At 40.8% G+C, this 22468-nt stretch overlaps 1 protein-coding gene across 1 annotated transcript in view; it reads left to right on the forward strand.

Annotated features, from left to right (window-relative positions):
• Nucleotides 1-22468, forward strand: part of LOC309552694 (E3 ubiquitin-protein ligase RNF213-like) — a gene marked incomplete at its 5' end in the record, with an annotated part of 1269694 nt that overhangs the window by 1167369 nt on the left and 79857 nt on the right. Inside the window, 2 exons of the mRNA XM_082253620.1 lie at nt 12503-12597; nt 18647-18806. Coding sequence (XP_082109746.1) covers nt 12503-12597; nt 18647-18806 — 255 coding nt within the window. The remainder of the gene's footprint in view (nt 1-12502; nt 12598-18646; nt 18807-22468) is intronic.

Below are 22468 nucleotides of genomic sequence, written 5' to 3' on the forward strand. Positions count from 1 at the left end.
ACTGGGAGGGAAGAGGTTAACTTTATTGGAGAGGGAGGGGTTAAGTGTGTCCCTAGGGGCGTGCTTATAACTGTGATTGGATGTGGCTTTGTGTGTAACAGCACAGATCAACGGTCCTACATAGCAGAACCGTATGATCTGTGCTTTTACACAGGGGAGAATGACAGGCGGCTTTGTTTACATTAGCTGCCTGTCTTTCTCCCTCTTTCCCTCTCCACCCGACGATCGCGAGTGACAGGCGGACATTGGGTCCGCCGGTCACACGCGCGGGCTTCATAGGGAACGAGCGGGGTCGGGATCGCGCCTCCGGTGGCGTGCGCTTGCCCCCTATTGGCTCCCAGGCTAGTGACGTACCGGTACGTCACTTAGCCTGGGAGCGGCTGACCGCTGCCATATATAGTCGTGTGGTGGTCGGCAAGTGGTTAATTCACAAAGGAAACTTATCCTGTAAAGCAACCCTCTCATAAATATAAAAATGGTCAAAAAATATACACTGCAAAAGAAGAAGGTAAATACTTACATTTCCCACTGCCCGCCGCAACACTGAACACTGCTCTGTTCATAAAAAATTGTGCCACTAAAGATTGCTGGGAAACCAGCACTTTCAAGAGTGTACTAAAAATAAAAAAAAAACTGTCTACGCAACACATACTCTAGTATTTCAACTCTAAGTCAGCTTAAGGTGGTAGTAAACTTTGTTTATGTTTTCTCTACAGGTAAGCCTATAATAAAGCTTACTTGTAGGTACTGTAAATATCTTCTGCCATTTGTGGATTGAGGTGAGTATATCATCATGGGTTACAGGCTGCTCCGTCCCTAGATACTACATAAGAAGAACACATCTCCCATGGGACTTTGTTGCAGCCAGAAAATGATATACCAAACATTTTTTTTTTTTTTTATTAAAATAGTTTATTTGTACAAAAAGTAATTAAAAGGTCAATCAATTCATAAAATGCTCTGGTCGCTAAGTGCAAATAGTCATCAACTTTCCTCTTAGCAGGAATTAATTTTTGCCGGTCGACCCAGCCGTCTGGTCACATACGGTGCATTACTATTATGCAGGGCTTACTTATGGCGACCCATAGCCAGCTTTTAATACCTTCATACATGCCTCTCAATATCATTGGCTGAATTGCTGGGTGGACATGCGGTTCTCATTGGGTCTGCCCTGACTGGCTATCCCCTCTGATCCCTTGTGTGGCTTATGGTTCCATCCCTCTGACCTGTGACCCCCCTAGGATGTGTTGCAGCGATCTGACGCTTGTACAAAACTGGTCTATTTGTGCATGTTCCACCAGACATCCCCTGAAGAAGATTGTTTACAATTGAAACAATTTTTAATACTATATGGTGTTTGAAACAATTTAATTCCTGCTAAGAGGAAAGTTGATGGCAATTTGCACTTAGTGATCACAGCATTTTAAGTATAGATTGCCTTTTTTATTACTTCCTGTCCAAAAAAAACTATTTTGCAGTTTTCAGTGCTGTCACGTGACTTTAATTTATTTTCCTGCTGAGTTCAAGAGCAGCAAGTGGGTGTGGTTACTGAAAGCTAGTGACATCACTTCCAGGCAGGGACACTGTTCCTGTGTAGCCATTGGGCGTATACAGAATGGGAGGAGCTGATCATAGGTTCCCACCCAGTGTACTCTCACCAGTTAAGATGCATTGTACATCCTAATTCATGAGAAAATGGAAAAATAGTTCACACAAGACACGGGGCGGGGGGCACATATACACTATAGCTGCACTGGGCTTTGAATGAAGACTAACATAGGAGAAGGAAGCTGGACACAGGAGGAGGAGGGGGGGACTGTCAGTGTAGCTGGAAGTGCTCTGGGGTCTCAGCTCACAGTCTACAGTGATCATAGTACAGGAAACCACACTAAGTCTACGTTTACACTAGTGCGACTAATCAATGGCACCCATTTCCATCTATGCAACTTTGAAAAGGTACCTACACTACTTTGATGCAATTTTTGATGAAACTTTGATCCAGAGAGTGTAAAGTTGGATCAAAGCCGCATCAAAGTCACGCTCTAGATCGCAATACTGGAAACGTAGACTAAAGTTCAGTTTCCACTAATGCGACTTGTCATGCAACTTTGGACACACAAAGTCACATGACAAGTCACAGCCCATTGATTTCAATGGCACCCATTCCCATCTATGCGACTTTAAAAATCAGCGACTTTGAAAAGGTAAAAAGATGCAACTTTTGATGTGACTTTGATCCCTTAACCCTCTTGGGTATGGAGTTCACCAGAGTTTCACAGGTTGCCACTGGAGTCCTCTTTTACTCCTCCATGATGACATCCTGGAGCTGGTGGATGTTAGAGACCTTGCATTCCTCCACCTTCTAAGGATGCCCCACAGATGCTCAATAGGGTTTAGGTCTGGAGACATGCTTGGCCAGTCCTTCACCTTTACCCTCAGCTTCTTTAGCAAGGCAGTGGTCTTCTTGGAGGTGTGTTTGGGGTCGTTATCATGTTGGAATACTGCCCTGCGGCCCAGTCTCTGGGAGGGGGAGGGAGGGGATCATGCTCTGCTTCAGTATGTCACAGTATATGTTGGCATTCATGGTTCCCTCAAGGAACTGTGGCTCCCCAGTGCCGGCAGCACTCATGCAGCCCCAGACCATGACACTCCCACCACCATGCTTCACTGTAGGCATGACACACTTGTCTTTGTACTCCTCACCTGGTTGCCACCACACAAGCTTGACACCATCTGAACCAAATAAGTTTATCTTGGTCTCATCAGACCACAGGACATGGTTCCAGTAATCCATATCCTTAGTCTGCTTGTCTTCAGCAAACTCTTTTCAGGCTTTTTTGTGCATCATCTTTAGAAGAGGCTTCTTTCTGGGATGACAGCCATGCAGACCAATTTGATGCAGTGTGCGGTGTATGGTCTGAGCTCTGACAGGCTAACACCACACCCCTTCAACCTCTGCAGCAATGCTGGCAGCCCTCATACGTCTATTTCCCAAAAAGCAACCTCTGGATATGACGCTGAGCACGTGCACTAAACTGCTTTGGTCGAACATGGCGAGGCCTGTTCTGAGAGGAACGTGTCCTTTTAAACACCGTCTCCCCATTCACACGTGAGACCTTGTAACACTACTGAGTCACATGACACCAGGGAGGGAAAATGGCTAATTGGGCCCAATTTGGACATTTTCACTTAGGGGTGTACCCACTTTTGTCGCCAGCGGTTTAGACATTAATGGCTGTGTGTTGAGTTATTTTGAGGGGGCAGCAAATTTCTTCAGCGTTGTCACATGAAAACATATAATAAAATATTTACAAAAATGTGAGGGGGTGTACTCACTTTTGTGAGATACTGTATGTTCCCATCTATGCAACTTTGAAAAGGTAACTGCACTACTTTGATGCAACTTTAATCTTTAAACTTTAAGAGTGTAAGATTGGATCAAAGTTGCACTCCAAAGTCACACTCTAGCCTAGTGGCTATGTTTCCACTAGTGCGACTCTTAAGTTGTGCGATTTAGAGTGTGACTTTGAGTGCAGCTTTGATCCATCTTTACACTCTCTGGATCAAGGCCGCATCAAAGTAGTGCAGGCACCTTTTCAAAGTCATTGATTTTCAAAGTGGCATAGATGGGAACGGGTGCTATTGAAATCAAATCAATGGGCTGTGATATGTGCATTTCTATGTGTCCAAAGTCGCATGACAAGTCGCACTAGTGGAAACGGAGTCTAAAACTCATTACTTACATGTAATGAGCAATAGAAATCAATCAGTATCCTTCTAAACTTTCAAAAATGTTCCTTTGTTTGTACTTTACTTCTTTCATATATTGATCCAGTCACGCGACCCCACCTCCCCTCTCCTCCTCTCTTTCTCTCTCAGGAAAAGCTGCTGGCCTAAAAGAGGCTATGAAAACAGGAGGAGATCATGTTCTGTGAAGGATAGGAGGGATGGGGGTGGGGCTGAGGCTGAGCAGGTCTAGGCATGCCTGCCTAAAAGATTGACAACCTTTTCAGAAAGTGAAAGATAGCTTAGCAAATTCAAATAAAGGGAGATAGCGTTGTCGGTGAAGAACAGGAAGAAGCTGATTGTCTAGCTTAGATAAGACTTTCTAAGCAACACAAGCAACTAGCCAGAAAATGAATAATATCAAAGATAAAGATATTTAACATACTATTAGTAGGAAAAATGTCATTTTTGACTGGAGTTTCCATTTATCTTCAAAAAAGTACAGAGCCTCAATGAAAATAATTAATGTATAAACCCAAGTAATGCATACAAAACATATATACTGTGCTGAAATTCAATGTATAATAACCATTAAATAAAAAATAAGTTAAACTTAGAAACACATATATGTACTATTAAAAATACTCATCAACGTGCATAAGTGCATATGTTACTCAAAAGTGTTATTGACCTTCCCAAAAAAAACATTACGTTACAATTACAGGCATACCCCACTTTTAAGTACACAATGGGACCAGAGCATGTATGTAAAACGAAAATGTACTTAAAGTGAAGCAATACCTTTTTTAATTTCTCAATGCATGTAAATACACTAGCTTGACATGGCATTGCTCCCAAACCATGTGATAAGGACACCAAGCTTGGGGAGCATGTTAAGGGGATCCAGGACTATGGCATGGTATATTACCTAGGGCAAGCTGGCTGGCCACAAAACGGATATGTTGTAGTGCTGGGTCCCCTCTCGGTGCTCCCTAAGTTTCGTATCCCTGTCACTTATGGTTTGGGAGCAGTGCCATGTCAAGCTGACCAAGATTTCCTATAAACGCCAATGTTAAAAACCGGGAGTAGTGTCATGCCAAGCTGAACAAGCTGTGTCCTTACTTGCGAGTGTATGTAAAGTGAGTGTACTTAAAGCGGGGTATGCCTGTACATGCTGGAATGTCCCGGTGGCTTCCAGTACATGGGACATACTTTCTGATCCTTACAAGTAAGACTGAGGTAGCATGCAACAATAAAAAAAGGTGTAGAAAACATAATGGGGTGGATTTACTAAAGGCAGTTTTCCTTGCATGTGATTGGTTATTCTTTGCAAGGTGAAGCTTTGCCACATTTACTAAGATCTGGAGCAACTGCTTTTGCAGAGTACAACTGCAGTTTCAAAGTGCACAGTCTCTATGCCTAGTAGATCCACCCAAATGTGTCACACCACTTTAGTATTTATTTCAATAACTTAGAGAAAGTTATGAGACATTTGCATGGGGGCAACTTCCTGAGGCAACTTAGTAAATATGAATCTAAGTGGATTTGTGATACACAAGTTCTAGTCCCTAGCTAGGGGTGTGAATGTTGAGTTCAACCTCCACTGTGTTATCGGTGATCTGTGATGATTTTTAATGGTATTACAGTATTTATTGAGTTCCTTTTAGATTTCCACTGCTTAGATCAAAGGTTTTTGATCAACATTTTACCTGGGCTGTGGCCCTCACTGCAGTTTATCCCCATTAATCTATGTTGGAATATTTTTATATGTTAGGCCATTTTTATATTCTCTTTCCTTCTTTGCTGCTATTTTTGATTTTTGTTATATTTATCATATTTTTTTTCCTGGAATTTGCTCATGTTTAAATTGATGCTGTCAGTAATTTCTCTCTTTCTGTGTTTCCAAATCTTTCATTTAGCTTTTAGGCTGATATGTAATGCTGTCCATGTTGTCTGGAGTTTGTGTTTCTAGGGTGAGGGATTATAGTTTATTAGCCATTCTGGATTTATAATAATTTTTTTTTTTGCAATAAGAAGCCGTGCTTTTGTTTTATCACTAGATGGAACCTGAGTGGGTTGCAGTGGTTACATATTATCTTTAGGAGCACATTTAATTAGGAATAATATCTACATATATATTCTATATGTCTAATAATTATTTTATTTGTAACTTTTTTATGATTAGGTGCATGTAAGCTTAGATGACTTTGTGTCTAGTTAGAAGTAGGGATGATCGAACTTTTGAAAAGTTCGGTTCGACCAGAACACCCGAACTTCACGAAAGTTCGGTTCGGATTTCAGAACCCCATTGAAATCAATGGGACCCGAACTTCTGTAATCAAAAAACACCATTTTTAAGCCCTAAAACCCAATAAATGCCCCTAAAAAGTGCCTAGGGTTCTGGGTCATGCCCCAGGGACTATTAATCACACAAAAAAAAGTTCTTAAAAATTGTCATTTTTGATAAAAAAGCCAATTATTGAAAAATTAAAAAAAAAAAAAAAAAGAGATTTTTTTGATTTTTACTTTGGATTTAGTATCTGGGGGGTCTAAAAGGTGTGCATGTGAAGTTTCAGCTCTGTAGCATGTCCAGAACCATGAAAAAAAAAAAGATAATTTTTCAGTAGAACAGGGATGTGGTTCGGGAGCCTCCTTTAACTTTAACACCTATATGATCTTTTTTTCTGGTTCTGGACATGCTACAGAGCTGAAACTTCACAGGTACACCTTTTAGACCCCCCAGACACAAAATCACACAAAAAAAGTTCTTAAAAATTGTCATTTTTGATAAAAAAGCCAATTATTGAAAAATTAAAAAAAAAAAAGAGATTTTTTGATTTTTACTTTGGATTTAGTATCTGGGGGGTCTAAAAGGTGTGCATGTGAAGTTTCAGGTCTGTAGCATGTCCAGAACCCCCCAAAAATTAGCATTTTCTTATAATTTTTATTAGAACAGGAATACGGCTTCTCTACGGCGCTTTTTCTTGCATTTATCGGGCATTTTTGGAGGCAGGCATGACTTTTTTTGGATTTAGTGTCTGGGGGGTCTAAAAAGTGTACCTGTGAAGTTTCAGCTCTGTAGCATGTCCAGAACCAGAAAAAAAGATAATTTTTCAGTAGAGCAGGGATGGTGGGACCCCTCTTTTACACTTATATGATCTTTTTTTGGGGTTCTGGACATGCTACAGAGCTGAAACTTCACAGGTACACCTTTTAGACCCCCCAGACACAAAATCACACAAAAAAAGTTCTTAAAAATTGTCATTTTTGATAAAAAAGCCAATTATTGAAAAATTAAAAAAAAAAAAAAAAAAAAAAAAAAAAAGAGATTTTTTGATTTTTACTTTGGATTTAGTATCTGGGGGGTCTAAAAGGTGTGCATGTGAAGTTTCAGCTCTGTAGCATGTCCAGAACCAGAAAAAAAAGATCGTTTGTATTAGAAAACTTTAAGCACAGGAATATGGCTTCTCTGCTGTAACACCTTGCCGGTTTAATAGCAGGCATTTTTTTGGGTTCTTTGCAGTCAGGAAAAACATCTGAACTTGTGTATAGTAGTACTGTGCACAAGTTCTGATGTTTTGCCTGCCTCCAAAATTCCCCAAAAAATGCCAGCAAAAACACACCTGGGCATTTTTTTTTTTGACGCTAGCGTTTTTTTTTGGCATTTTTTGGGGTTCTTTTGAGGCAGGCAAAACATCTGAACATGTGTATAGGGGGGATATATAGACATATATGTCTGAATATATACCCCTAGACATATATAGGTGTGATAGTAGCAGAAATAAATGCTTGCGCTAATGAAATCATTTACAGTAATATATTTCTGCTACTATCACACCTATATATGTCTCGGGGTATATATTCAGACATATATGCCTATATATACACCCTATACACATGTTCAGATGTTTTGCCTGCCTCAAAAGAACCCCAAAAAATGCCAAAAAAAACGCTAGCGTCAAAAAAAAAATGCCCAGGTGTGTTTTTGCTGGCATTTTTTGGGGGGTTTTGGAGGCAGGCAAAACATCAGAACTTGTGCACAGTACCACTATACACAAGTTCAGATGTTTTTCCTGACTGCAAAGAACCCAAAAAAATGCCTGCTATTAAACCGGCAAGGTGTTACAGCAGAGAAGCCATATTCCTGTGCTTAAAGTTTTCTAATACAAACGATCTTTTTTTTTCTGGTTCTGGACATGCTACAGACCTGAAACTTCACATGCACACCTTTTAGACCCCCCAGATACTAAATCCAAAGTAAAAATCAAAAAATCTCTTTTTTTTTTTTTTTTTTTTTAATTTTTCAATAATTGGCTTTTTTATCAAAAATGACAATTTTTAAGAACTTTTTTTGTGTGATTTTGTGTCTGGGGGGTCTAAAAGGTGTACCTGTGAAGTTTCAGCTCTGTAGCATGTCCAGAACCCCAAAAAAAGATCATATAAGTGTAAAAGAGGGGTCCCACCATCCCTGCTCTACTGAAAAATTATCTTTTTTTCTGGTTCTGGACATGCTACAGAGCTGAAACTTCATAGGTACACTTTTTAGACCCCCCAGACACTAAATCCAAAAAAAGTCATGCCTGCCTCCAAAAATGCCCGATAAATGCAAGAAAAAGCGCCGTAGAGAAGCCGTATTCCTGTTCTAATAAAAATTATAAGAAAATGCTAATTTTTGGGGGGTTCTGGACATGCTACAGAGCTGAAACTTCACATGTACACTTTTTAGACCCCCCAGATACTAAATCCAAAGTAAAAATCAAAAAATCTCTTTTTTTTTTTTTTTTTTTTTTTAATTTTTCAATAATTGGCTTTTTTATCAAAAATGACAATTTTTAAGAACTTTTTTTTGTGTGATTTTGTGTCTGGGGGGTCTAAAAGGTGTACCTGTGAAGTTTCAGCTCTGTAGCATGTCCAGAACCATAAAAAAAAAGATCGTTTGTATTAGAAAACTTTAAGCACAGGAATATGGCTTCTCTGCTGTAACACCTTGCCGGTTTAATAGCAGGCATTTTTTTGGGTTCTTTGCAGTCAGGAAAAACATCTGAACTTGTGTATAGTGGTACTGTGCACAAGTTCTGATGTTTTGCCTGCCTCCAAAACCCCCCAAAAAATGCCAGCAAAAACACACCTGGGCATTTTTTTTTTGACGCTAGCGTTTTTTTTGGCATTTTTTGGGGTTCTTTTGAGGCAGGCAAAACATCTGAACTTGTGTATAGTGGTACTGTGCACAAGTTCTGATGTTTTGCCTGCCTCCAAAACCCCCCAAAAAATGCCAGCAAAAACACACCTGGGCATTTTTTTTTTAACGCTAGCGTTTTTTTTGGCATTTTTTGGGGTTCTTTTGAGGCAGGCAAAACATCTGAACTTGTGTATAGTGGTACTGTGCACAAGTTCTGATGTTTTGCCTGCCTCCAAAACCCCCCAAAAAATGCCAGCAAAAACACACCTGGGCATTTTTTTTTTTTGACACTAGCGTTTTTTTGGCATTTTTTGGGGTTCTTTTGAGGCAGGCAAAACATCTGAACATGTGTATAGGGGGTATATATAGGCATATATGTCTGAATATATACCCCTAGACATATATAGGTGTGATAGTAGCAGAAATATATTACTGTAAATGATTTCATTAGCGCAAGCATTTATTTCTGCTACTATCACACCTATATATGTCTAGGGGTATATATTCAGACATATATGTCTATATATTCCCCCTATACACATATTCAGATGTCATGTCTGACATCAAACATGTCCTCAAAAAAGCACTGGCAGTGGCAGCCCCTGCAGCATTAAAAAATGCTTGCTGGTGAGAAGCCACATTCCTGTCCCGAAGCAGAGAAATGATCATTTCTCTATAGCGGTCACCCTGCTATGGAAGGGTTTTGTCACCCTGCCATAGCAGTCACTGTCAGTTAACCCTACACTACACTACGGTCCCCTGACACTTAACACTTTCCCTACAGAAACTAAATTTTTGAAGCTAACTTAAGTGTAAAGGAGCACTCTAACTACACTAGATATCCCTTTCCTCACACTAAAAATAGCTAAATGACACTTTTAAAGTAAAATTAACAGAACTGCTTCCACTCTCTTCCATGTCCAGTATAACAATGCTGGGAATATGGCGGGGGCGATCTTATATACTGGGGGGCGTATTCACTAATGATTGGTCTAGGGACCCCCTAGTCACTCCAATCACATTCCTAGCATTCTTCTGCCCCCTCAATTGGCTTTTGCTAATGGTTCTGGTCCAATCACGGGCTTTTAAAGCCCATTTCCTGAAGCATTGCATTTTGGGCGGTTCTGGTTGCCGAATTCCGAACTTTTTGGGCAAAAAGTTCTAAATTCGGCCGAACCTCGAACACCCAATGTTCGGGCCGAACCGATGGTGGACCCGAACCGTTCGATCATCCCTAGTTAGAAGGCTCTTCTATGATCCTCGTAATGGTAACCATCCTGAAAGTTTATTTGAGCATGAGCATCATGTCAGGCCTCCAAGCCTTTGAGAAAGTCTTGTATGCATGCAACACATCAGACAGAGTCAACTAGAAGATGTCATCACACTGGGAGTAACCAACCTTAGGTGTCCCTCACAGAGCAATACCTGGCTATGTAACAACTTGATCTGGATAAGTACATTGCACTTGTCAGGGATATTTTAAATGAGGTTCCTCTTTGTTTTTAATGTGACTAGTTTTAAAGGTGCTATGGCAGTTTAATAATAGGGAACAGTGAGCACTATTCTGGATTTTTTATGTTCTTTGAGCCCTTGTTTCATCTGAGGAGGCTTTAGTGCTTAACCCTTTGCATATTATCAAGCTTCAGTCTGGGTGGCAATGCTTGGGGATGGATGTGATCCACCTACTAGCCAAGCATTTATAAACCTCCCATATTTATTTGGTCTATATGTAAGGTGAGCAATTTGCACATCACCAGGTGTGAAGGGAAGAGCACGGGTGAGGATTGGAAGATTGTTTCTTGCACATAAAGACATTATGCATGAAGAACACTACTGTATGATATTTTACACACTTTCATTGCATTAATGGACTTTGGACATTGCACTTTACTATTTTTTTTTGAGTATCTGATTGTTCACATTTGGGCACTGTCTTTTGAATTACAGACAGTATCTTATATTTGATTTCATGATTTGCTTGCATTAATAGGGTATATACATTAATCATTTTCATTGAAGCATTGCACTTAATTGAAGTTACTTCCAGTAGTTTCAATCTCTTGTCTCCTCAAAGCATTTGCTGGTGTATTCAACGACCTCTATGTCACTACTGAGTCCTGTACTGAGGTGAAGGTCAATGGAAGGAACCAGCTTGCAATGAGGGGAACATAGAGATTATCACTTCCAGAAGTGTCAGTTTCCTAGCAGACTTCAGAAGACAATTCCTCGTCAATAGATCAGCATTTGGTGATGCAGGCAGTGGGAAACGTTTTAAAAAATTCTTCTTTGCATGGTATGCACTTTGATTCTTTTTATATTTATGACAGAGTCATGAAACACTTATCAAAGGTAAGGTTCCTGCTTTTGAAATTCATTGCTTTTAAAGCACAACTAAAGTTATTTTTTAATTTTGGACAACATGGGGAAAGTTTAAAGCCTGGTCAGTTTTTATGACTGTTTTTATAACCATTAGGGAGTTTTCCCCTCACTTTCTGTGTTGTCACCCAGGGCTGCCAATAAGGGGGTAATGCTGGCCCTCCTGTATGGGGCCTGGGCCCCATCAGTTTAACAAGGGGGCTTGGGCAGCTAACAAGCAGGGGGAATTGGATTGTGAAAATGGAGGGTGATCGATGTAGCAGGGGGACAATTACTGGAGCTATTCTTCCTGTGTGGCTCTCCCTGTAGCAACTGCAAGCTAGCTTCTCCTCCTCTCCCTTCCACCAGCTTTCAGCTGCTGTAGGGAGAGCCACAGAGGGAAATGGTTAAAATAATTGTCCCCATGCCACACTGATCATCCTCCCTATACACAATCTGATGCCCCTTTCCCCGTAGCGCTGACAGCTTCCCCTCATCCCCCTCCTGTCAGCCTCTGGATGGCACAGATGATCGTTTCAGGATAGAGAGTGGGTGGGGCTGTTAACTATATCAAAGCACCCCAACAGCATTGTAAAAAATAATTGTAAAAAATAATTAAACATTGTAAAGAAAAATAGTTTTAAAAATGATAAAATAATAATAAAAAAACTGTATAACAAAATTACTAAAAAACAATTAAGGACTCATTCACACGGGTTCTCTGACCCATGCATTGTAAAGAGATTGTTTGTGCGGCTGAAGCCGCCTGTTAGTTTGGGGGGGTGCAGCGACTGGATGAACACATTTGACAGGGGTTCAGACTCAGGCGAGTGACTCTGAATGTACATTGTCTGTGTTTGGGGCCATACACAAGTACACACACACCTGTCAAACTAGGAGCTGCAGCTGTTTTTGTACATATGCTGCTCCCCCATATCATAACATAGGCTGCCTGCACACAGCTCCAGCCACATAAAATAAATGTTTATTCACACTATACAGGCCACAGCGCCCACGTAAATGAGTCCCAAGACCTCATTCAAACACATACAGACCTGTACTCAATACAGTGTTAACTTTTAGATTTAGCAGAAATATTGTATGGTATGTTGTGTTTGAGTCTGCTAATAATGATTTTACTGTATTTTTAACCAAAATATAATTTTAATATTTATATACCTGTTCTCTGTTTCAAATAGGCCTCTTAGTATCATTTGGTTAAATTAATTTTCTTTACAACAGTGTGGTCAACCAATGCAGACCAGTCAGTGTCTGGATTGTGGTGCGAATGTTGGAGGGATTGATCATATGTCACTGGAAGGATTTCAAAGAATACAGTAAGTTTTATTTGAATTTTGCCATGACTTATGATGGTATTTTTTTTTTGGGGGGGGGGGTAAAGAAAGGATTATTTTGGCAAAGATGTGAACACCCCAAAAATAAAAACACTGCTGTAGTGGCTCCTGGTGGTATCTGGTGTGTTCCTGTTCTGCTTGTGCAATTTAAGTACTGAAAGTGGGATCTTTATACTTATCCAGTTGTGGTGAGATAGCTTAACTTACAGTCACAGTTGCTTGGCAGACAATTACTTGATCCAAATTACATTTTGCAAAAAGAGAAAGCTTTTTAATCAAAAAAAAAAAGTGTGCAAATCATAACAGATGAGCATCACATAGGTAACAAAAATCATAGTGTTTCTAGCTCCAGCAGAATGCAGTATATGTAATGAATGTTAATATGTGAATGTATATATGTTAAAGCATGAAGAACAAGGGTGGGACTAACGATATAGAGCATCCCCTAGCTACAGCAAGGAAGGGACATAATAATTGCGGACAAACAAACAGACATTGCATGTGTAATAAATATAGTTCCAGTACCAAGCATACTTTTAATGGTACTGCCTGCTATCACTTATTTAGAATGTAGGTAGAAGAAAAGCCTAAGTCTACCTATTCTAAAAAATGTCACCACACCCTTCCTCCTACCTATCCTGCATAATCTACATAAAAAAAGATCTGTTTACTTAATTATTTTTAATCTGCTCAGGGAGTGCTTGACAATGGTTGGGAATTCCAGGCCGTGGCTCAGCCATTGTTAGCGTTCCCTCCTTGCTGACACAGGGAAGCCCAAATTGGATCACAGGACTGGACCAGAGCAGATCAAAAATAGGTAAGTATACAGATCTTTTTTTATACAGTTTAGGCAGGATAGGTATGAGGAGGGGGAGGAAGTTTTTTTAGGAATAGATAGTGTTAGGCATTATTTCCACTTTAAGAACACGGGTGAGGCTAACTATATAGGGTGTTATGTATTACAGAATAGAGTGTATTTCCAGCAAAACCTTTTTTTTTTTTTTTTTTTTTTTAACGTTTCAATTGGATTGTGAAAGGTACAAAGTTTGCCAGCTTTTTATAACTGTAAGGGGAAGATTTATTGCCTGCTCCTGTGAAATCCTTGTCACCAGGCAGTAAGTGATGGAAAATCTGCAAAAAGAACACAGTTAGCAATAAAAAAACATTTTCATTTTTAGTAGTGTAAAAGAAGATTGTAATTTCTATCATCTTTTTTTTGCTGTCTGTGCCCCCTCTGGAAAAATTTTTCTGAACTCCTGTCTTGGGGACAGTGCTGTTATCAGAGCAAGATGTGGACAAAAGACCCTTAACAAGGCCTCAGATAGCATTATGCACTTGGTCTTGGTATTTGCCTCTTTGCTTTTTATCTGAAACTGGATCTCTCTTCTCTCTGATCTGGTGGTGGTATAGACTTAAAAATCTGCTTGCCAAAAAAGATCTCAGACAGCGAAGGAAAATACCTTATTTGCACCTTTTGCTAGGTGCAGGTCTTTTTCAGTTGTAGCAGCAATACATCAGGGCAAAACCCGGCCTCCTCTTTCCCAGCATCATCTCATCAAATAGAAGTAAATGACAAGAAAAAAACGTTGTTACTGCCTTGCTCATTTCCTGAGACCCCAAAATACGCCCCAAATAACCAATTTTTGGAAAGTACAAAGTTAAAGGTGTTTAGTAAGAGATGGGGTGAGTTTCTATAAGTAATTTTGACACATTTTTTTGAAAATGAAGGAATTTAATAAAATGTATTTTTTTCACAAAGTTGTCATTTTAGGAAGGTATTTTTCACACGCAGTACAGACATACTTACAATTACACCCCAAAACACATTTTGCTGCTTCTCCCAACTAAGAGGATACTACATGTGTTAAACTTTTTCATAGCTTTGAGGTATAGAGGGGCCCAAAACCAAGAGAGCACCTTCTCTCAAGGATCATAAATGACATGTCTAATTTCATTAATACCTATCATATGTCTTGAGTCTCTGGGGTGCCAGGACACCCACAAAATGACCACATTTTGAAAAGCAAACACCCCAAGGTATTTTCTAAAAGGCATAGTGTGTCTTTTGAAATTGTAATTTTTGCCAAAAGTGTTTGGAAAATGCAGTAAAGTTGTCAATTAATAATCAAGCATGGGCATACGTAGAATTACACCCCAATACACATTCTACTACTCCTCCTGAGAATGGTGATACTACATGTGAAAGACATTTTACAGCCTAGCCACATAGAGGGATCCAAAATCCAAGGACCATCATAGGATGTGGCAGGGATTCCAGTGACAGGTGGTCCCAGGAGTGGTCCAATGTGCAGCCTGATGGTGGAGATCCCAACCAACCAGCAGAGGGGGGCTGCAGAAGAAAGGGCCAGGAAGGACGGTTGCGCTGCCAGGACCAGTGTGGAAAGCAGGACCCGGATGTGACGTCAGCGGAAGGTGCCCAGAAGCAGCCTGGAACGCAAATGTCAGAAAGTGATGTCAAAGGGGTGGGACACGTTTCCATGTGTCAATTGGCTCCTTCTTCATGTCGATAACTCAGACACATGACCGTGTCTTTTTATACCCACTGGGGGCGAGGTCATAGACGGAACTATAGGCGGGAACTGGGATAGCAGCAGCCACACACCGGAATGTTGATTTATACATAAAAGGCAATGGATAAAAGGCGATAAAAAGATATATATACTAGATAATACTTTATAAAATTATATGTGAAAAAATACATACTGAAGGGGAATGGTAGAGAGAAATTCAAATATTGAAAATTTGAAGTAACATCAGGTTAGTGGCACAAACAACACAAAAGAATGAAGGGGGGCCAGTGGAACTACAGATGCCAGTAAGGCACATATGGAACAATGGGGGGGGGGGAAGCAGAAAACAAATAATGAGGGATAGGGCAGACAATGAATATATAAAGGACTGTATGAAAATGTGCAAATACACATATGCACCTAGCAAATTTAAAACATATGTATACGTGTAGTATGTATATAAATGACCAGCAGAGGGCGCACATTAAAACAAGGGAAACATGATAAAAGTGAAACACTGGCCCCTTTTGAAACAGGATCAGCATCTCCTTTCTGTCTTATCAAGTTCACTTATAAAAAAGCCCCCAGTATCAAAAGTAAGTTGACACCTAGCAAACTCCCACGTGAAACATAAAACTTACCCCATTAAGGAATTTCATATGCGCTCATCCAAATATGTAGTCTATTTTCTATCATGTCCATGTGGCCTCTTCTATGTTGGTCGGGCCATAAGGACATTACGAAAATGGCAAAGACATACACAGTGTGCCCAGACACTTCTTGGAACATCACGCCAAGTCCACTGAAGGCTTGAGGGTCTGGGTTATTGAGGCCATGTCCAGAGATCTCCTCCAGGCCGAGCGTTTTCGGAAGCTGTGCCAGAGGGAGACCTACTGGATTTATTCTTTGGATGTTTTGTCTCCCAGGGAGCTTAATGAGGAGCTGGAAGTTAATACACTGTTTTATAGCTGTCAATTTCACTATTTCTATATAGTAATTTTGAGTGTTTCCTCCTGGTTCACCTATATCCCTCATACACATAGTGGAGACTTTATTAACATGTATCTGTGCTTGTAACTGCAAGTCCATATAGCTTATATGCATATACTCCACACGCATATAGTGCCATTTATCCATTTATTCATTACTGGTTGCAAAAAATCCAGTTATAGTTGTCACCAATACAATATCATGTTTCCCTTGTTTTAATGTGCGCTCTCATTTATGGTAATTTATATACATACTACATGTATACATATGTATATTTGCACTTTTTCATACAGTTCATTATACATTCATTGTCTGCCCTCTCCCTCATTATTTTTATTTCTTCTTTTTGTCCCCCATTGTTCTGTATGTGCCTTACTGGCATCTGTAGTTCCACTGGTCCCCCTTTATTTCTTTTGTGTTCTTTTGTGTTTTTGTGCTTCTTACCTAATGTTCTTTCAAATTTTCAATAATTCCATTTCACTGTTCCATTCCCCTCAGTGTATTATTTCACATTTTATTTCGTATTATTTAGTATCTATATCTATTTATCGCCTTTTACCCATTGCCTTTTATGTATAAATCAACATTCCGGGGTGTGGCTGCTGCTATTCCAGTTTCCGCCCATAGTCCTGCCTATGACTTCACCCCCAGTGGGTATATAAAGACACGGTCAGGTGTCTGAGTTATCGGCATGAAGAAGGAGCGAATTGACGCTCTGAAATACATCCCGCCCCTTTGACATCACTTCCTGGCACTTACGTTCCACGCTGGTCCTGGGTTGTAGGAAATAAATTTGTACCATGTATAGCCTGCTATAATGTGAATGAGGGAATTACTGTTTTCTTATTTTCCTTACACATGATAGGGTATTTTTTACAAAGTGAAATTTCACCACCTTCACTAAACTCCAGGCGAATTTCCTTGCAAAGTGAACAGTCTATTTGCTTTTGGTAAATCAACCCCATAGACTTTCATTTTGAGAAATACCATTACAGCACAACCAATAAACAGTGCTTTACAAACACTGTAAAGCAGAAATCTGAACCTTCATATGTAGTAAATATGGCTAACCCCATATGCCTATAAAATAAAACAAAAATCATATAAAAACATGTATTTTGTAATATACTGTGTATATATATATATATATATACAGTATATATATATATATATATATATATATATATATATATATATATATATATATATATATTTATATTTATATTTATATTTATATTTATATATATTTGATAAGATTATTATCATAGGCTTCAGTATTGACTCACTGTTACAACTGTAGGTGTGACCCCACCAGGAAATGACTGCTTCTCCTGAGTGTGAAGTCTAAGGATAGTTGGTCACCAAGGAACCCCTCATAGGAGTATGGGTTAGCTGCAGGCTACTCCCAGGTCACCCAATAGGTACTAACAAATGCAGAGTTGGATAGATGCCTGTAGAGCAGGCCAGGAGGCAGAATAAAACAGAGCTGACTGGTAGCAAACTGAAGGAGGACTGAGAAATTGTAGCAAACTACTGGTAGCTGAAAGCAGCTGGATAGACTAGTATGGATGGTAGCAGGATTACTGGCAGCACACTGTAGTAACAGTAACTGGCAGTGACATTAGAAACCTGATAATAACTGTGGCAGACTGAAAATCACTGTAGCTGACTGGCAATGACTGACAGATAGTACTGTAGTAACAGATAGTAGACTGAAGGTGGAAAGGAAGCTTGAGTGGCAAAGGAACACTGACACTGACTATGCTCAAGTGGGGAGTTGGGGACAGTGTCACCAGTTAGAGTTTAGAAGGACTTCCTGGTGATGTGATATGTCATGTGAGGCATCACCTGCTTTAGCAGCAACACTCTGGGCAAGAACTCGAAGTGGTTGTAAGTGGCTGAGGAGGCACTAGTACTTGATCTTAAAAGGTAGGGGACCATGACAAATAATACATTTTTAAATGTATTGCTTGAGATGCCACTTTATCATGTGTACTTGATTCAAGGTGTGTACAGATAGAAGAAAATGCTCCAGCATCAATGGGCCTTAACAATGCCCCAGTTTTGGTGATCGGTAAGATTAAAAAGTGGCCTTGCATCTTTGGTCAGTGGGAAAAGGAATAGTGCCCCATTGTTGATGTCAGTGGGAGGAGTTGTGCCCCATCCTTGGTGTCCGAGGGAGGAATATTGCCATATCACTTTTGTCAGTGGAAGGAAGGATAATGTCCCATCATTGGTATCAGTGGGGGAAGTAGTGCCCCATTAACATTGCATAATAAAGTGACCTACTTTTTGAAGGGCATTGAGTGGCAGGCCTTTGAGATTAAAACCTTTGTTTGCTTTGAGATTAAAACCTTTGTTTGCTTTAAATTGAGGCCAGCCATGCAGCCTTGACATTTTTATAAAAAAAAAAAAAAACAGTCTAAACTGGGTATGCATTTTTATCATAAATTTATTTAATCAATGCGGTGTATAATTTATAATAATTTGTGTATCTAAATTTTTAACAGGCAGAGAATTGACCGGACCCAGACAGGACACGTGTTGGGAGCCTCAGAACAACAAGGCCCAGCTGTAGCACCAGACCGAGAAATAGCAGCCCCTGCCTTTATTTTACTGAGAATGATAACACATCTGGCAATGTTTTTAGGATCAGAAGAAGATTCTGAGGTACCAATATGAGGCTTTGTCTTTGAAGACAGCCATAGACATCGAAAGGATGGGCCTGATGTATCAAAATGTCTGAAACAAAATCTGTGCATCAGTGTTAATTTTTTCTTATGTTATTTTTGTGCCACTTTCTCTCAAAAGGTTTAGGCTCCATTCACACCTGAGCGTATCACTTTCAGACATTTTTTTGGGCATTTTTCAGGTGTTTTTTCAGGCTTTTTTTACAGGTGTTTGGAGGCAGGCATTGAGATCTAACAAAAACGCTTGTAATCTGCCAAAAAAGAAGCTCTTAAACTTTTTTGAGCTTCAGGCGTTTGGTGTAAGATGACAAAACGCACATGTGAACAGGGGCCATTGAAATAAATGAGCTTTTGCTTGTTAGGCATTTTGAGACTTCAAAGATGAGCGTTTTACGAGCTGAAAAACGCTCAGGTGTGAACAGGGCCTAAGTGCCGGTTCACACTATTACGACTTGTCAGGCGACTTGATCAGCCTGACAAGTCGTGCACCGTCCCTCCCATAGTGTAGTACAGGAGCCGTTCTAATAGGAGCGACACAAGTCGCTCCGACTTAGAAAAGGGTCCTGTACTACTTCGGGGCGACCTGGAGGCGACTTGCATAGACATTCATGTTATGAAGTCCGTGCAAGTAGCGCCGAAGTCGCGCTGCACGCGACTTCACAGGTCGCCCCCGAAGTCGGAGCGACCTAGTGTGAACCGGCACTAAGTCTTCTGTTATACAAAGATTGTAAAAATATTTACCATAAAGTGTACAGTTTATGCATTGGGGATATGTGTAATAGATTATTTATGTTAAAGATAGGTCAAGTCAGTCGGACTGGCAATATAAGATCAATGGGATTGTTCAACGTACATGGTGACCAGTCAGTTTTCATGCACAAAGACCAGTTAAGAAACAGATTGCTTATTATTGGATGCTTCTGTAGCACTACTCCCAAGGGAGCTGCTGAGTGTGGGTCCCCCTGGGTTACAGCTAGCAACAGTAGTACCTTTAAGCATGTTTTTCAAGTGTGAGCACCTCAAACAAGAACCAGTCCAGTTTCTTTGGTTTTTAGGGTTTATTTGAGAACTTGGATGGGAGAAGGGATGAGTGGTATACTCCAACAACTGAACTATGCACAATTCGGCAGGGACTCTATAAAGATGCTGCTTGACACTGGTTAACGCTTCACTGATGCTGGTTAACACTGACTGACGCTGGTCACGGCTAGGCCGCTTACTAGAACATCACCTCTGACTGTGAAAAAGTATTTTAAGCTCCCTAAGGTACTCCTTCCTGAGGTAGCTGACTTTAGTGCAAACTGTATTGCTGAACCCTTCAGGGCCCTTCCTGGCGCCCCCTTTACTTCCCTATCTTCAGGGCTTTAGAACTTGTCACCCACTTTACTGTAACTACTGGTTAGATGGCTCCTGGATCCCTCTTGACCTCTCTGGAGTGGTCCCCTCTCTTAGGCAAACCCCTGGGCAGATCTTGAGTACTCACGACACTGTTTTTCCAGAAGATCTCTGCCCAGCAGCTCCACTCTGAATCCTCTGCAGCCCAGCTCAACCCCTGGTCCCTAGGCCGACCGCCTGGACCACCTTCACACTTCAGCAGGAAGAGAGACAGTCATCACCTCCTCCTGGGACTAATGCTCCCGCCAAAAAACACTCTGTCACATGCTCCCTCAGGATTTATTCCCAATCCCAGGTTGCATTGCGGCAATCCCCGCCCACTGGGACAGCCATAAACCCTGGTGTGCTATTGGCTAGGTTTCCTCCACTGTCCAACAAGGTCCCTCATTGGATACAGTGGGGAGACTCCCCAGACTCAACAGACCACACCTGAAAGCATGTGACAGATTAGCTTACAGATCAAGCCCGCTTGATAAGCAGACAGGGCCAATATATGCTTTTTCCTAGCACCCACCTAGGAGGGTGCTACATCCACCCCCCACCAAAAATGAGCCATGCCCCCATTGGCTCTGGGGCAGCCGCCCCCTACAAAGATTCTGCCAAAATCCAGGAGTATCCCATTAACTTGGAAAGGGGGAAAAAGGAAAAAGAACCAATGAACAAGAGAATAAGTTATTTACAAAAATATATAGACAAGCATCTGCTATACAAATTTACAATTCGGAATGCAGAAGAAAGTGCACCCCCCACCAAACAAACTATATACACATATATACAGCCTCGCTGACTACCTCTAAGGTTAGACATATCCTGTAGAGAGAAAGCAAGGGTTAACACACTGTACACAATCACTAGGACATTGGCTATCTGAAATTTTGAATAAGAAGTCCCTCTCCGCAGAGGCGGTCTTCTCATCCGGTTCCATGACTTCTCTGCTGTAGTCTTGACACGACGTTCCCCATCCTCCTGATGAGCAAGTCCATGCCCTATCACTAACTACCTAGTGCCGAGTCATTAGATAGAGTGAGTGCAGCACTCTTTTTCATCCTGAAACAGGATAGGTCACTGGAGCTTGAGTGACCAATAGTCCTGCCAAGTCAGGGTTATCTTCTTTGGGGGCCTCTAGCACCAGAGCATCCCCCCCCCTTTTTTTTTTCTTCACACTCTTTGGATGCACCGCCCATTCCTGTAACGGCCACCCATATAGTCTTGTTGGGGCCCACTGGCCCAAGGACAGTTCCACTGAACTGTGTAATATTTGTAATCCAAGGATCCTGGCCCAATGACCCAAAGGATCCATAAACAGGAGTTCTTCTTTATGACCCTGGCCCGATGGCCCAAGGGGTCTGTGAAACAGTGAACTTTTCAAAAAGTGGTGAACAGGGGTACAAGTCCCAAAATCAAAGAAAATGATTTTTTTAAATTCAGCATTTTATGTTTTCCACACTGGCTAGCCAGCCTTTCTTCTTTTGTTGTGTTTCCTTTTTTTCTTTCAGACATAATAATCCACTCGGTCAGCACACTCTGAATCCTCTGCAGCCCAGCTCAACCTCTGGTCCCTAGGCCAACCGCCTGGACCACCTTCAGACTTCAGCAGGAAGAGAGACAGCTGTCACCTCCTCCTGGGACTAATGCTCCTACCAAAAGACACTCTGTCACATGCTTCCTCAGAATTTATTCCTAATCACAGGATGCATTGCAGCAATCCCCGCCCACTGGGGCAGTCATAAACCCTGGTGTGCTATTGGCTAGGTTTCCTCCACTGTTCAACAAGGTCCCTCATTGGATACAGTGAGGAGACTACCCAGACTCAACAGGCCACACCTGGAAGCATGTGACAGATTAGCTAACAGATCAGGCCCCCCTGATAAGCAGACAGGGCCAATATATCCTTTTTCCTAGCACCTACCTAGAAGGGTGCTACACTTCTCTTTGCAAGCATTTTTATCCCGTTGCTTTAACCACTTCTGGACCGGACAATTTTCCTGCTCAATGACAAGGCCCTATTTTGCGATTCGGCACTGCATTAATTTAACTGACAATTGCGTGGTCATGCGACACTGTACCCAAGCAAAATTTATGTCTTTTTTTTCCACACAAATAGAGTTTTCATTTGGTGGTATTTGATCACCTGTGTGATTTTTATTTTTTTGCGCTATAAACAAAAAAAGAGACAATTTTGAAAAAAAAAAAAACAATATTTTTCACATTCTGCTATATGACATTCTCAAAAAAAAATTGAAAAAT

This window comes from Pelophylax lessonae, assembly GCF_965119305.1.
Source record: "Pelophylax lessonae genome assembly, chromosome: 4".
Classification (NCBI taxonomy): domain Eukaryota; kingdom Metazoa; phylum Chordata; class Amphibia; order Anura; family Ranidae; genus Pelophylax; species Pelophylax lessonae.